This window comes from Mus caroli, chromosome 15 (genome assembly GCF_900094665.2).
Source record: "Mus caroli chromosome 15, CAROLI_EIJ_v1.1, whole genome shotgun sequence".
NCBI lineage: Eukaryota > Metazoa > Chordata > Mammalia > Rodentia > Muridae > Mus > Mus caroli.
Genome location: NC_034584.1, coordinates 66,827,474 through 66,843,784, shown reverse-complemented (window position 1 = coordinate 66,843,784; position 16,311 = coordinate 66,827,474). Strand labels below are relative to the sequence as shown.

The window sequence follows — 16,311 nt, the reverse complement described above, 5'->3', positions numbered from 1 at the left end:
TGCTATCATCATAACTCTACAGGTGCATACTGCTCTCTTACACACATGAAGGCATGGCTGTGGCATAGGCAGGTAAATAGACAGGTACAGCAGCATGCCCTGCTGTTTGGTGTCTGTGTGACCCTGCATAATAAGTGTCTCAAGTCCTGGGAATACTGTGTTAGCACTGTGCATTCATCCTCATTGCTTAGCACAAAGCTTCTTGAGCATGTGCATTGTGTCAGATACTGTGCTTGATGTCAAGGGCACTGGGGACGCTGCTCCAGTAGACTCTGCTCAGGAGAGGTGGCATATAGCAAACCAGTATATGATACTTAAAGAACAACATTAGAGAATTAAGAATAAGGAATAAGGATAGTTTAAAGAAAACTTGGAAGCAAGGTATGGTAGCAGAAACCAAAACTAGCTGTGAGCCCACATGAGCCTTTTTTAGCACGTAGTAAGAGTCAGTTGAGGTCACCGCTATTGGTTTTGTCTTGGGGGTTTTGTCTTGAGGTGTCATCTTCTGTTTCACATCCTTCATTTAGACAGTAGACTTCAGTTACCTGACAGGATTCACTTTGGGATGAGCTTGCTGTGGTCTTCTGCTACTCAGGAATTTGTGCTGCAGCGCTTTGGGGCATTCAGTTTATAGGACAGTGTGATGATTAAGTCTGCTACGTTACATAATGAACAGAAAACAATTGGCAGAGATCAGTCTGAGTGGTATGTTGTTTCCATAGCTCAATAGGAGTCAACTCCTCCTCACCTAGTCATAGATTTTAGAGAGCAGCTCCCTCTAGCCTCCAGCTTTTCTTTTATTGGTTGTCGTACACAAAGTAAAGTGGCAGGCCTACTGGGTGTCAATACCTGAGGACCCAGTAAGGGAGGCAAGAAGGTTGCATTTCAGATTCGTTTTGCATTAGGGGCTGGGGAGATGGCTCACAGGTTAGCACTAACTGCTCTTGTAGAGGATAGGCTTGATTCCCAGCACCTACATGACAGCTCACAACCATTTGTAACTCCAGTTCCAGAATCTGATGCCTTTTTCTGGCCTCTATGGGCACCAAACATACGTATGAAGGCAAAGCATCCATTCACATAACATTTTTAATAACTAAATTAAGCCCAGCATGGTGGCACATTCCTTTATTTCCAGCACTCAGGAGGCAGAGACAAAAGGCACTGTGAGTTCCAGCCAGCCTGGTCTGCAAAGAGAGTCCAGGACAGCCAAGACAGAGAAACCCTGTCTTGAAAAACAAAGCAGAACAAAAATATTAAATATAAAAAATGTTTTAATTCTATATACACAATGCTTATAACCCTGTGAGGATACTATAGAATATGCACCTGTCATCTAAGTTTTAGGAGAGTTGATTTGTTGATGGTATTTTTCCCCAGCCAGATTTTTCTTTTTAAATTTTTAATCCCTTTTAGTGCTGACTACACATTCAGAACTGCCTTCTTCCCTGTAGAGCAGTGGTTCTCAACCTTCCTAATTGTGCAACCCTTTAATTCACTTTTTCATGTTGTGGTGACCCCCAGCCATAAGATTATTTCATTGCTACTTAATAACTATAATTTTGCTCCTGTTAGGAAGCATCATAGGAATATCTGATACTTGACACCTGTGGGTGCTGTGACCAATAGGTTGAGAACCACTGCTGCAGCACATGCAGTGGCAGTGTCCTCACCACTGGAAAGAGTGCTTTCTGAAGTTTCCTGGACTAGTGTGGCTTTCATCTTAGTGGTGGACAGGAGAGAGCACTTGCAGTGTAGGGTTAAGCTAGCTCCCTGGGAGCTTTATCAGCAGCTTGGCAGGTCCTCCCCAGCTTCAGAGGGGCTTAGCAGGTGGTAGTCTTCTCCAGAGGGGTCTACCTAACTGCCTTCCCAGCACCGGCATGAATTACTCAGTAGTGGCAGTTTTCTCCACAAGTGTCTTTCAACTTTCCCAGTACTGCCATTGGGGTTAAGTTGCTGCATTTACTGAAAGGAATTACTGAAAGCATGAATATATCCACATTATCTTATAAGTAACTCAGTTTAATGTGCAGTTTGTTTGTTCTTATTCTTTTTACTAGATCTTTTGCCTGGGTGAAAGGGCACCAAAAGATAAATTCTTGGATTGTTTGGTTTTTGTTTTGTTTTTAACCCAGAATAAATGCAGGAAATCACTCCAGTATAGTGAGTGCCCTCAGAAATTGGGTCACTATGTGCTCTTGAGGAGAAGCTCAGAGTCGTCCTGACAGGATAAATGGGGTGAATTGGACTCCATTTGAAGATAACTGTGTCACTCGGGAGCTCCCACTAGCCCTCAGTGTGATTCCGATATGTATTTGCTGTGGTTGAAGGAGAGTGTTGGCCTAAGCAGGATCTCCCTTTGAATTCTGTAGTGCTTGATTAACATCCTACTGGTTTCCATAGGATTGTTAGTCTGTTTGCCTTCTGATAGACAAGCATGTGTGAGGACATGTTGGGCTACAATGTCACTTTTCCTTGTATAATTACATGTGAGCCAGATCTGAATCCTAGTATTCTGAGAAGGCCATTTGCACATTGTGGGTTTGGGGCACAGAATCCTGTTTTTTTGAAATGATGTTGAAGGCCAATCAATCAAGCATTTCAATTCACCCAACCTGTCTTGTTTTCTTCCAAACAGAGACAGATGACTATGCTGAGATCATCGATGAGGAAGACACATACACCATGCCCTCGAGTAAGTAGGCTGCTCGCTCCTCACTGTAAGAAGCTTTAGAGCACATCTGTCATTTGAGCACCTAACAGAAATGTTCTTTCAACTTTTAGGTAGAAGTCTTTGTGCCTATCCTAAAGTCAGAAGTTTGAAATACAGATACCAGAAATAAGTTTATTCATTCAATTGTAGAATTTTTGTCATATCATTTTCTGATTCTATATAATGTCTTCATTGATTATTTTGCCTTGATAGAAAATGAGTATTGTTTTAAATTTAAATGTATATGCAGTCACATTAAGTGGAATAGTATTTCAAGTTTAAATGTGTATATGCACTCACTGAATGGCTTGCTTTTCTCCCTAAAATTATCCTCATTGCTATTCACTAGCAGAAGCTAGCCCACTATTCAAGCAGCCCACTGGGAGGCCCTTTGATGGCCTACTCCAGCTTGGACATGTCATCATACCCTTTTCCACAGTGATTGTGCACCGTATTGGTGGAGGAAAATCTGCATGCCCTAGACCTGCCTGGGAGTATATTGTCCCTGTATATTGAAATAGATAATTCCTTGAATTTTCACTTTGGTGTATAAATCAATCAATCAAGACCCACATCTAGGCCTTAAAAATTAACTTGAAGATCAAATGACCTGATTTCATGTGTTTCAAAAGAGCTAGGTTCTGTACTCTTGTGGAATATTTTTAAAGTGTCCTTATTTGGATTTTCTGTATGCATTAGGGAGATCTTACCAAATAAAGAGAAAACAGGCAGACCTCTGAGGCCTGTAGTTCCCTGCTCGTGTCTACCTACCTTTTAAGAGTCGCTTTAACATCTAGGTGAAGGAATGGAGATGCAGTATGTAGGTTTGGGCCGCAAACAGCTACTTAAGACAATGAGTTCAACTTGAATTTACTATTTTGACTAGCCTTTAGTCATTTCTCCATTTCTTCAGAGAGCCCACATTTGTCTTTGTTATTTATAATTGACTAGGGAATACAAACATCTCTTATCCAGAATTTATGGAATACATAGTTAAATGTCTTTGAGTTAACTCAAAGATGGTTGTTATATGTGTTTAGTTTCTTTTTTATTCATTTTATTCATTTATTCATTAAAGTAATTAAGTAAATATTATTGAAATGTACTCTCCAAGTTTGTTGTTGTTAATCTAATTACTATTAGCAATTTCTAAGCAAGGTCTTCCACTTTTTTCTCTCTTTCTTAATTGCAATACAGAAAGCTATGGAATAGATGAAGGTAACAGGATCCTTTGATATAACTGCATATGCTTGCAATTGCCACGATGGAGTGATGGGGGTGTTTCAGTTTCAGTTAATATGTTTTCAAACTCGTTGTCATTGGTTTACTCATACTGTTAAATCAGTGGAGTTGCTGGCTAAATCGATTTTAAAGAGGAAGGAAAACAGCTGTCTAAAACTTGTGGGTGATCTGTTTGGTTTAGTTTTCTGACCCAGGTATCCGCTAACTCTTGCTGTTACGTTGGTAACACCAGAGATGCAGGGGAGGCATGAGATGATTCTTGTACTTGAAGTAGCCCAAAACTGAATATCTAATCCAACTAGAGTTTGGTTTGTCTGCATTCCTAGTAAATACTTTATTTCTATGTGCCTCAGCAGCCTGCTAAATAACTCCGTATAACTCATGATTTAATGTCTTAATTGGAGCACATACTCTCAGATGCTTATGCAGATATATTCAATGCAAAGTCATTTGAAATTCATTTCTAGAAACTACCTCTTTAAACTCTTTTAGCTCCATAAATAATCTAGAGATAGGATTATAATAAAGTAGAAAACTCTTAAACTTTGAAAAACTAGTTTACTCAAAAAGTTTAATGTTGCTTCTATACTTAGAAATTGCAGTAATTTAAAAAATAATTGCTTTAAATAATTTTAGAGCCTTCATATTCTAATACCTAAACCAATAGTGATTATTAATTATGCATAAAATGCATATTAGAGTAATTATTTAGAAAATTATCAGATAACCAAATCAATCAGAGATTTCTAAGCACAAAAATGGGCGAAAAATAAAAAAATCTACCATCAGTCAAACTCACTGTTTGGTAGTTCTACGAGAGTATCATACCTGATTATTAATAGTCTTTAAAATAACGTTTAAGAGGGTTCTACTCTGTTCAAAATTTTTTATGTTGATATGCTGCAAATGAAAATATATTCATGAATGGTAATCAGATAAATGTATCTATTGTGCTATACTCACATTTGGAATTCTGTGCCAGTTTATTTATGTGTGGGCCATGTTTTGCAGCCAGGGATTATGAGATTCAGAGAGAAAGAATAGAACTCGGACGCTGTATTGGAGAAGGTCAGTTTGGAGATGTACATCAAGGCGTGTACCTGAGCCCAGTAAGTCTTTACCACCACCAGAAATGAAGACTGAGTTGTGACTGTTTAAGTATATAAAGCTAGTGTTTACAGAATTGTGCAGCATGCCACCACAGTCAATTTTAGAACTCTTCTTCATCTAAGATACTTGATAGATACGTGCTCATGCTACACCTCCCTTCCAAGCTTCTGGAAGCCACTTGTCTCCTTTGTGCCTCAGTTTCCCTGCTGAGGACAGTTCATAGAAATGGGATCATACAGTATACAATCTTCTTCCCCTTCGTTGCTTTATAATATTCATTTATATACATTTACCACCTTTTATGCATCCTTTTTAAAATAATTTACTTTATGTGTATGAGTGTTTTGCCTGCATGTATATATGTCTACCATGTATTTTACTGATTTCTAAAGAGGTCAGAAGAGGATGTTGAATCCCCTAGAATTGGAGTTACAGACAGTTGTGAACTGACATGTGGATGCTGGGAATCAAAGCTGAGTCCTCCGGGAAAGCGGCTGGTCTTATTAACCAGTGAGCCATCACTCCAGACCCTGTTTATCTATTCTCCACTTATTGAATATCTAGGATGTTTTTACTTTTTGGCTATTGACGGCTGCTGTGAACATTGATATGTAGAGCTTCCTCATATAGTAGCTATGCTTAACTTTCTGACTATCAGTTTTCCAAAGCACTCTTCATGTTACAAGCCTCCTAGCCAAGATGTCTATATCTTCACTGGTACCCTTCATTTTGTCTCTTTTCTTTTTAGATTGATGGTATTTAAATTTGTGTTTTAGAATTACAGTATATATTTATTGAAGAAACTTTTTAAAACAAAAGTTGGTAGATGCACAGATGGTTGATAACAGCACAGAAATTGGCTCTTGTGCCATTCTTGGTGTAAACACTTGAGATAATGGCTTACCACCGAGTTTCCATAGCGGCCTTTTTCATACACTTTACCTAGACAGAAGAAAAAGCTCCCCGCTTGTCCTGTTGTGTAGTTGGAAGTGGTTCTGATGCCTTTCCTCTGTTTTTTTAAATGGAATTACATAATATATTGTTTACCACTCTACTTGGTGGTGGTGGGAGAGCTGGACTTAAAAATGAGGCAGACTAAAGTCTCGTGCAGTAGCCAACCTTATTCAGAACACCAGACAATATTCTCTCTCTCTTTTTTAAAAAAGATTTATTTATTAATTTTTTTTATGTGAATACACTGTAACTGTCTTCAGAAACACCAGAAGAGGGCATCAGATCTTATTACAGATGGTTGTGAGTCACCATGTGGTTGCTGGGAATTGAACTCAGGAAGTCTGGAAGAGCAGTCAGTGCTCTTAACCACTGAGCCATCTCTCTAGCCAACAATATTCTTGAGAGTTAAGAATCACATGAGTAAGGTGTTCAGTCACAAGGACAAGCCACACATGGCAAAACCATGTTTCTCCATAGAGGCATATAAATAACAACAGCTGAAATAAATCCACTTCTATCTGTTACACCTAGGAGGAGCACAAAAACGCATTCAAAGAAAAAGTCTGTGATTTCAAGAAACAGAGGAGATAAGACTTAGCTTGTTTTCTTGTAGTTTTCTCACACAACTCTATACATTTTTCCTATTTTTTTTTAATTTCAAGAAAACTATATCTGTATTTATTTTCATTGTCTTTACTCTGCCTTTTGAGGCCAAAATACAGCAGAAGGAAGCCTGGGTCTTAATTGGTAGAAAGTCTAAGCCTGGACATAGCTCTGCTTGATTGTGATGACAGGAAGTAGGGCTCATGGGTTTCTGTTACTAAATTGGGTAGGTGGGCTGCTTTTTTTTTTTTTTTCCAACAACTTATAAGTAAATTCCCAGACTTGTTACTCACACAGCAGCATTGGTAAACTCCCTCCATGTATCCCCCTGTTTTTAAAAAAAAAAAAAAAAAAGAATCTGTCTTACATATAACAATCTTATACCTTCAGTCTGGTATTTACTATAGTTGTAAAATGTATTGTCTTCCTCAGAATAATAGCAGGAACCACCCCACCTTCTTTGGGATCCCTTTCTGATGTCTATCTTAACAGGAAGGAAAGCTGAATCTGTAACAGAGAGGGGGAGAGAGGGGGAGAGAGAGAGAGAGAGAGAGAGAGAGAGAGAGAGAGAGAGAGAGAGNGGGAGAGAGGGGGAGAGAGAGAGAGAGAGAGAGAGAGAGAGAGAGAGAGAGAGAGAGATGGGCATTGTGAGAAGATCCATTTTGCATTTTAAAAATGTCTTCCTGCGTGGTGGCGCACACCTTTAATCCCAGCACTTGGGAGGCAGAGGCCAGCCTGGTCTACAAAGTTCCAGGAAAGCCAGGGCTATACACAGAAACCCTGTCTCAAAACAAACAAACAAACAAAAAATCTTCCTGCTTTGTGCAGAGTTGTGGCAGAGGGTGTTGTAGCAAGGCAGCAGTGGCTGCCCTCCCTAGGGTCCTCTAGAGAACAACTTCAGTGGGATGTGTGTTGTGTATAAGAACAGCAGAACCTGCTCCTAAATTGCTGGATATAAGGGTAAGGGAAACAGAAGTTTAAAGCTTCATCAAGATGTCTTCTTTAAACAGCTGTGACTATGGTTTCATTTCAGAGATAGAGAAGACTATGGAACATACAGCTTTGACAGTCTTCTAGAGGCACAGAATAAAGCCTGTGTAGATACGAGTTAAGGAATTGGCTTCTGTGGTGATGGAAGCCAGCAAGTTCCAAGACCCCAGGTTAGCAAACTCAGAAGAACTGATGATGTTGCCCAAAGTCCAAAAGGAAAGGAAAAAGTAGTCAGTTTAAGGTCAGAAGATAGTAGTATCTCAGTTCCCACCTCTTTGTGAGAGTCTTCTGGGTGAGGCCTACATATTGGAAAGGACAACTCACAACCCAATGTTAACTCATTGGGGAACCAGTTGTGGAGGCACACACCTGTCATTCCCGGATTCAGGAAGCTGGGCAGGGGGACTGTAAGATCAAGGCAGCCTAGTCACACAGCAAAGTGAAACCTTGACCTTCAAAACAACCTCAAAAAAAAAAAAAATCCAGAAAAATACTGGTTTACATATCTCATTGCCTCATGAAATTGCACATAAAATCACTCGAGGGTGCTGTCTAGAGTTCCTTTTGGAGCGTGCGACCTTAAAAATACCTTTGTACCTGCAAGTGGACTCTGGAAGTGAGTAACTCCACTCTGTGAATACGGGCTCCTAGGAACAGTAAGGACAAGAGGTGCCAGTTCAGCATGTCAGTGACATAAAGTCCTAAGGCACAAGGTAAATTAGCCAAGTGCTTGAGAGGAATGAACCTAGGGCTGAATCCTGATGTTCCAACACCGAGAAGCTCAGAGTGATCTTTTTCCCTCAGCTGTCGTTAAGTCTAGTCCCTGTTGCTTGTGCCTGGAGCTTATGGTGACTATGAATTGCTGTGATTCACTTTTTAAGCAACTGCTTCTTGTCCAGCATGGTGTGTCACCTACTCTGCCTTCTAACATCTAATATTCCTTCTTTTGACTCATACTCAGTCTGCAGGACTTAGGTCCCAGTAATATATTCTCAGAAGGAAGGTAGCATAGTCCAATGGGAAACCTACAGAAAACACAGAAATGCTGAGAACTGGCAAAGAAAACCAAACACAGATCACACAACCCCATAGGAAACCAGAGAGCACAGTTCTCTTCACACCTAGCTGTTTTTAGGAAGAAAGGGATTCATAGAAGTCAAAGAGAAAACCGGGCATGGTGGGGCACACCTTTAATCCCGGCACTTGGGAGGCAGAGGCAGGCAGATTTCTGAGTTCGAGGCCAGCCTGGTCTACAGAATGAGTTCCAGGACAGCCAGGACTACACAGAAAAACCCTGTCTCGAAAAAACAAAAACAAGAGAGAGAGAGAGAGAGAGAGAGAGAGAGAGAGAGAGAGAGAGAGAAAGAGAGAGATTCATAACAGCATTATACTGTGACCTTTGTCCTTAGGTGTGCCTCTGCCCGGGTTATTAATCAATACTTCATAGGGTAAGGACAGGAGTTAGGCGATAAAGACAGTGGGGATGGGGTGACTTGACATTTGCCAAGCCTTTATAAAGCCCTGACAGATCCACTTCACTTTCTTGCTCTTTTCTTCATTGCTTAGTGACAGAATGTGAGGCATAAGATAAAGAAAGGTGAATTATGTTTTTGACAAATATAATGTCTGCCCATGTTCATCCATACTGTGCCCTTGATTCACTCAGAACCACAGAGCATGTCTTTTTTCATGTTCCTTTTATCTTTTAAGCTTCATCCTTTGAACTTATTGAAGACAAACTCTGGCTTTTAGAACTACACATCTTCTTGGGTTTTCTCCTGTTCTGTGGCTCATACTTTTCTAGTCTCCTTCACCATTTTCTCTTTTTTTTTCTCTGACTTTTTATTTCTGTGGAGCTGCAAAGCATAGTCCTGAACCTACTGACTCTTCTGATGATCCACAGTCCCAAGGATCAGACTGTCGTAATGCCTCTGGTGCCCCAGCTATCTCAACAGTGTCCTTGCTTATCATATTTAGAGACCTTCAACTTCTTATTTCTCCTTCCACATTATTAGTTCCTCTGGTCAAAACCTGAATTCACTCTCTCCTAGCAAACCAAGAGACACCTTTGCTGAACCTTGAGGAAAAAAAAAAATCCACATGCCTAGCCCTCCTCCCACTTCCACTGATGCCCACTGCCCAGGCAACCATAGCTTGTTGTCCAGGTTCTAGCAGTAACCACCTATACCACTCTCCATGCTTGACTTGACTTTATATATCATCTCTCAGCAGCAGATGGAGCTAGAGTATCCTTTCCACACCCAAATGGTCAGAGCTATAGGTTCAGTTAGGCATGGTGACTCATGCTTACATTCTCAGTGTGGAAAGGCTGCTTCAGGAAGATTGCTGCTAATTTGAGACTATCCTAGACAATGTGTTCAACCCTCCTGACCACACCCAAGCTATCATCCTCCTGAAATGAAAACCAAGTCTTTATATTAACTTAGAAATGCATACATCCCCTCCCCTCTTTTTCTGGCTCCTAGGTTCCCGTCTCAGTATTTATACCTTTATACATTCTGCTCTTACAGTCTTGCTACATCACCCCCATCCCCAAATCCTTTGAGCTTCCATGTTTCCATGTTCACCATTTCTTAAACAGCATGTCACTTCCCCACTTTACTATGACTGGCTCCCTCTTCTTGGAAGCTTTGTCTTCCTCGCATCTGTTCAGTGAAGTATTCCTCAGGTAGCTGACACCCCTTTGTCTCCCATGTTCTGCCTGATCTACTCCTGTCTTCCAAAATGCTGTTCTAATATATTGTGAAATAACTGTACTTTATCATTGGGGTTTTGCACTGGAATGCCAGCCAACCTTTAAAAGCAGTTTGTTCACTTGTGTGCCCCAAGAACCCAGGATAGCACCTACCCTATCGCACATACTCAGCATCTGGTACATGCATAAGTGACTTGCCTGTGGCATTTCACATGTGTATCCATTTCACTCTGGAATTTCATACAGAATATTCTTAACTCTCTGATTTTATAGTTCCAGTTCTGTCTGACCACAAGTCCACAGTTACAAAACTCTGTGTGTGTGTGTGTGTGTGTGTGTGTGTGTGTGTGTGTGTGTGTGTTGACTAATATGGAGAATCTTTTTGCATGTATGAGTGATTCTGTAATTTCCCTAACACAGGAGAATCCAGCTTTGGCTGTTGCAATCAAAACATGTAAAAACTGTACTTCGGACAGCGTGAGAGAGAAGTTCCTTCAAGAAGCCTGTAAGTTTGTTGAAACTTCTGTGGAATTCAATTTCACTTTTTACCTAAATCTAGCTGTCTTTGCAGGAAAGATGCTTTTACTTTTATAAGTATTATTCACCTTGCAAACTAATGTCTAAATTTAACAGATTTTCATAGGCAGACATGTTTATATGCAGAGGAAGATGGCACATTCCCTTTGTTATTTGGTTCCTGAGCATTTCGTATCTTTGGCTGGAGTTGGTGCATTCACATAAATGGCTCTAGCCCAGATCCTGCCAGGTTCCATGAGTACAGAGGTAACTATGGCAGCAGTTACAACCTGATGGAGCCCATAAGCTACAGATGAGTCAGGATAATGACTAGCTTCCTGCCCTATGTAATCAGACAGAAACCCCAGGAGAGGCTTCCTGTGACAGCTTCCTGGGTGACTTTAGCTTGAAATGATTTCCACCACCCCACTCACAGCCTTCTGGCCTAGGTGTGTACATCCGGTAGTGAGGCTGTCTCAGATGAGCTGTGCATTATGAGCCTTCTCTCCTCAAAGGTTAGTGGTAAAGAATAGGATCTTGTCTAGCTTGTATACATCAAACACCCTGATGTCCCCTTTCCTCTCATAGGATTTCTCTATTCTTAGCCTTCAAGTCCCTGCCTCCTGCCAGCCACTGTCATTCTCACAGAACCACATTCTGCTCCTCTTGAGAGTTCCTGCTTAAATACATAAAATGATCACATGTGCTTATTATCTGTCTCTCCTCTAGACTTTACATTCTGTGGGGACAAGGGCTATGTACTCAATACTCTGCACAGAGACCAGTGTAGGGCTTGGCCTGGGGAAGGCAATCGGCATGTTTGCCTTAGTACAGAACCCCAGTGATGTTCAGCACACAAACATTGGATGGATCTCTTAAGACATTACTGCAGAATTTGGTTATATATTTCTGTAGAAATAGCCAGGTTAGATTAAGACTGTTTTCATCTTTTGAAGGTTTGATAATTGCTTCTTCAGGAAATACGACAGATGTAGTGTAGCTGACACACAAATCGCACCCCCCACCTCCAGGCAATAACAAGCTGTAAGATAGGGGAGATGGCCTAAGTCCAGAAAACATAAACTGTGGCCAGATAGGAAAGATTTCAGCTTCAATGACAATGTAGCTTACATCCTAGCTCTCCAACCCCATCAGTGCTACAGAAACACAGATGGTGCATAAAGGAAGGCAAGGCAAGGTTGCAGTGAGCTTGCTTTATAAGCAAGAGATAGCACTTCATCCACTATCTGGATAGATAAGTGACAGGCTAAACTTCACCTGGGGTTTTTAGTGTAGTGTGACAGTTTCTCAGTGACTGCAAGACCCTCCTCAGCTCCTTATTCTGTGCTCTGTATTATCAACACTAATTATTTCAAAGGAAATAAAAAGTCCTGATAATGATCTTGATGTCATAGAAAACCAGAGGTGATAACAGATGCCCTGGGTACCTAGAAAATTTTCACAAAATAACAGTGATTAAGCAGTGACATGAATTTAACAATATCAAATTTGGTGATATACTTTTAATGTTTATTCTCTATGTATTTTATATGTTAGATACAAACAAGGAAGGGCTGGATAGGTGGCTCAGTAGTTAAGCACGTGTACTACTGCTTGCAAAGGACCTGGGTTCAGTGTCCTGCACCCACATTAGGTGGTTCACAACTGCCTGTAAGTCTAGCTCCTGAGAATCTGACTTCCTCTTCTGTCCTTTCTGAACACCTGCACTCACATATGCATGCTCACTCACAGACAGATACTTTTGCTGTTATTTCTTTGTTTGACATCCTTTTGTTTTTGTCTTTGCATTTTAGGAATGTCAAGTCCTATGTTTCCAAGTAGTTGCCTTTAAAACTTGAAGTTTCTTTTAAGGTTCTGAAACTCTCTTAAGGTTAGCTTTTGTTTTGATGCTAGAGAGTTGTAGAAACTATGAATGATTTTGTGCCATATATTCTGGGTCCTCTTGGGCTCATTCAGGTGGTCAAGCCCTGTTACTTCTGTAAATGTCACCTGACATGGGTTCCTTCTGAAAGGTAGTGTTTAGTCACAGTACAACATGGCAGCCAGACAGCATCTAGAGTTTCTCTTTCATATATGTCCTTAGACCTTATGTGAGAATTGGTCTTCGTTAGGGGCCTGAGAGCAGCCATTTATACTGAGGAGAACAATAGGTGTTGGCGCTATTTATCTTCAAGATGGAAGTCTCTGTGGTTGCTGGTGGATAGCTCTAGGGCCCCCTTTTTCACCTTATTTTCTCTCTAGAATGGGTTGTATCTGGTGTCCTCATGGTGCCGTGTTACTTGTAATGCCAGCTTTCACCCACATTCAGTCAGGATTGACGTGTGGCATTGAGCACAAAGTTTTTATGCTTTTGGCCTTGTGTGTGAATTGAAATAGCTTAAAGAAACTGAAAAGGCTTAAAGAGATTAATGTGAGACCACTTTTCCCCCAGTAACAATGCGTCAGTTTGACCATCCTCACATCGTGAAGCTGATTGGAGTCATTACAGAGAACCCCGTCTGGATAATCATGGAGTTGTGCACACTTGGAGAGGTAAAAAGACCCCAGGCTGACCAGCCATTGGTGGCAACAGACTTAGAGCTGCTGTGTGAGAACCCTCACTTGCATAACACAAGTACACTGGTCACATCCCCAAATATTAGTATGCTTTTCATTCAGAGGCTGTGGTGTAAATGTGTCCATCATTTGAGCTGGGCATGATAGAGCACAGTTGTAGTCCTTATTTTTTGTGAGACTGATGAGGATTGATCATTTGACCCCAGGAATTTGAGGCCAATCTGGACAATACAGGATAAGACTCCCATCTTCAGAATAAAATGAAATAAAATCTTCACCATTACATTCCAAGATAGTCCCCCTCCTCAGCCCTGGCAGCAGTTTCCTGTCCATCTAGGTGTATGAGTGAAAGAGGTGACCACAGATGCCCAGATAATTTCCTCATGTGCCTTTGCCTGAAGAACTAGGCCAGTGATCTGAGGATGGGGAAGCAGTGGTAAATCCAAGCAGCTTCTTAATCCTTCTGAGAGTCCACGTGTAGTCTCTCAGACTAACCCATTACTCAGTTTCTTTGAAAACTATGAGTAAGAGAGTGTCATTGGTCCTGTTTGACATTCTCCAAAACATGGAAACTAATCAGTCATCACCTCTACCTAGAACAAGGTGGGATGGAAGCAGATCCTGAGATCCACCCAGGCTGCTGAGTCAGACCTCAGCTGGGCAGGGAGGTGGCCAGCACTCACTTTACACCCCCCCCTCCCCTCCTTCTGTCCATGTTCCACATCAGTTGGAGGGTGACATATGGTTTGGATTTACAGGTTTGCTGTTTTATTATGCTTTTGCTTTTAAGGAGTTTGCTAAATGCTTCCCTTTTACTTACTTTTTTTTTTTTTTTTTGGTAGAAATTGGGGTCTTCATGATAAAACTCCGTATAAGCATCTAGCTGAATGAATGGTTCAGTGATAAGACTGTTTAGCTCAGTGGGAGAAACACCCAGTGTGTGACCATTCTAGATTTCTACATCCAAACCATGGATGAGAAAAGAAAGTGGACTCCTTCTTCTCCTGTCTTATCCTCAAACACTCCCTGAAAGCACAGCAAAGCACAGTAGGGGTAGATGGAGTGTGCTGTGTGCTGTGCTTGAAGGAGTGGCTGTCCTTTGGTTTTCTCGTATTACTGTCTACTAGTGCTTTACAGCATCCTGTTTTCTTTTCCTTCCTCAGGCCTATTTTTTTTGCATGTTTTAGAAGTATGTAGTCATAAAAATTATATTTTTTAAAAAGATTTATTTATTTTATGCATATGAGTACATTGTAGCTGTTGTCAGACATACTGGAAGAGGGCATAGGATCACATTACAGATGGTTGTGAGTCTCCATGTGGTTGCTGGGAATTGAACTCAGGACCTCTAGAAGAGCAGTCAGTGCTCTAAACTGCTCAGCCATCTCTCCAGCTCAGAGATTCTAATTTTTAAAAGATTTTTAAATAATAATTGTTTGATCTTTTGTACTTTTATCAAAGAAGAACTAAAGTATAGAACAATTTAAAATCCTTTTTTGAGAAGTGGGCATGGTGATTCATGCCTTTAATCCTCGTGCTCAGGAGGCAAAGGCAGGCAGATCACTATGTGTTGGAGACCAACCAGAGTTACATAGCAAGATTTTGTCTCATAAAAAAAAATTACATAAAACAAAGATGCATTTGGGAACCTTCACAGTAATGTTTTGTGCTGTTAATATCTATACTCTGTTTCTAATTCTCCTTTTTGTCTTGGCCATTGTTTCAAAAGCTGAGGTCATTTTTGCAAGTAAGAAAATACAGCTTGGACCTGGCATCTTTGATCTTATATGCCTATCAGCTTAGTACAGCACTCGCGTATCTGGAGAGCAAAAGATTTGTTCACAGGTAAGGCATTCGTAAAGCTGTTTCATTGCCTTCTGATAAGGGGTAAGCAGTATACAAGTATATTAGCTTTTCTTATCACTAATGGAAACAACTGCAGGAAGAAAGGATTTATTATGGTTTGTGGTTTCAAGGGGTCTGGCCATGATTGTAGGAAAGGAACGGTAGTGGAAGTAGCTCTGTCTGTAGCATCAGGAAGTAGCCTGGAACCAATTGACCACGACCTGTCCTAGTGACCTCCTTTTCCACTTAGGTCCCATCTCTGAACAGTTCTGCAAGCTCCCAAAACAAGCCAGCATTAGCTGGGAACCAGGTGTTCAAACACATCTGCCAGTGGGAGGATGTTTCAGCATTAAACCCTTAACAGTGAGAAACAAGGAAAGAAGTTACTCTCTGCATACTGTACACAAATACTTGTGTATTATTTGAGTCTACTGTTCATTCATTTAAAAGTCAGGCATTGAGTCAGTCATGCTGTTAATCCCAGAATTTGGGAGGCAGAAACAGGTAGATCTCTGTGAGTTCCAGGATCTACATAGTTAGGCTCTGTCTCCAAAGATGGGGCAGGGTTGTCGGGTATATTATGTCCTTTGAGAGGGAATAGTCATGGCATGTCAACAGACAAAAGATTGTTGTCATAAACCAGCCATGGAGGCTCACACCATTAATCCCAGTATCTGAGGGGTTGATGCTAGAGGAGTTGCATGGATTCTAGGCCAGCATGGGCTGCAGTGAGGCTGTCTCAACCTGCCCTGGAAGTGCTCCTTCTGTCCCTTTTCTTGTATGATGCTTTCAAGATGTTTGTTCCTTCCCCAAACATTACTCCAGAGCCTGTTCTTTTTGTTTGTTTGTTTGTTTCTTTTTTCTCTTCTTCTTCTTCTTTTTTTTTTTTTTTATAAGAAAACGATTTCAGCCTGTTGTTAAGCTAGTTCACTGGTATAGTCAATACAGTACAGGCTGGCCTCGAACTCAGAAATCCAACTACCTCTATCTCCCAAGTGCCAGGATTAAAGGCTTGTGCCACTGCCACCACTGCCCGACCAGAGCC

The 16,311-nt window shown here is 40.9% G+C and overlaps 1 protein-coding gene across 14 annotated transcripts in view; it reads left to right on the top strand.

Annotated features, from left to right (window-relative positions):
- The window catches only part of Ptk2 (protein tyrosine kinase 2), a 201,117-nt gene that overhangs the window by 130,338 nt on the left and 54,468 nt on the right, over positions 1 to 16,311 (top strand). For 7 of the 14 annotated variants that reach the window (XM_029470117.1, XM_029470119.1, XM_029470116.1 and 4 more), the window contains 6 exons: positions 2,639 to 2,695; positions 3,911 to 3,931; positions 4,967 to 5,064; positions 10,749 to 10,833; positions 13,297 to 13,397; positions 15,151 to 15,266. In XM_029470117.1, the coding sequence (XP_029325977.1) occupies positions 2,639 to 2,695; positions 3,911 to 3,931; positions 4,967 to 5,064; positions 10,749 to 10,833; positions 13,297 to 13,397; positions 15,151 to 15,266 (478 nt within the window). The remainder of the gene's footprint in view (positions 1 to 2,638; positions 2,696 to 3,910; positions 3,932 to 4,966; positions 5,065 to 10,748; positions 10,834 to 13,296; positions 13,398 to 15,150; positions 15,267 to 16,311) is intronic. The other 7 variants (XM_029470118.1, XM_021183064.2, XM_021183063.2 and 4 more) reach the window with 1 other exon arrangement.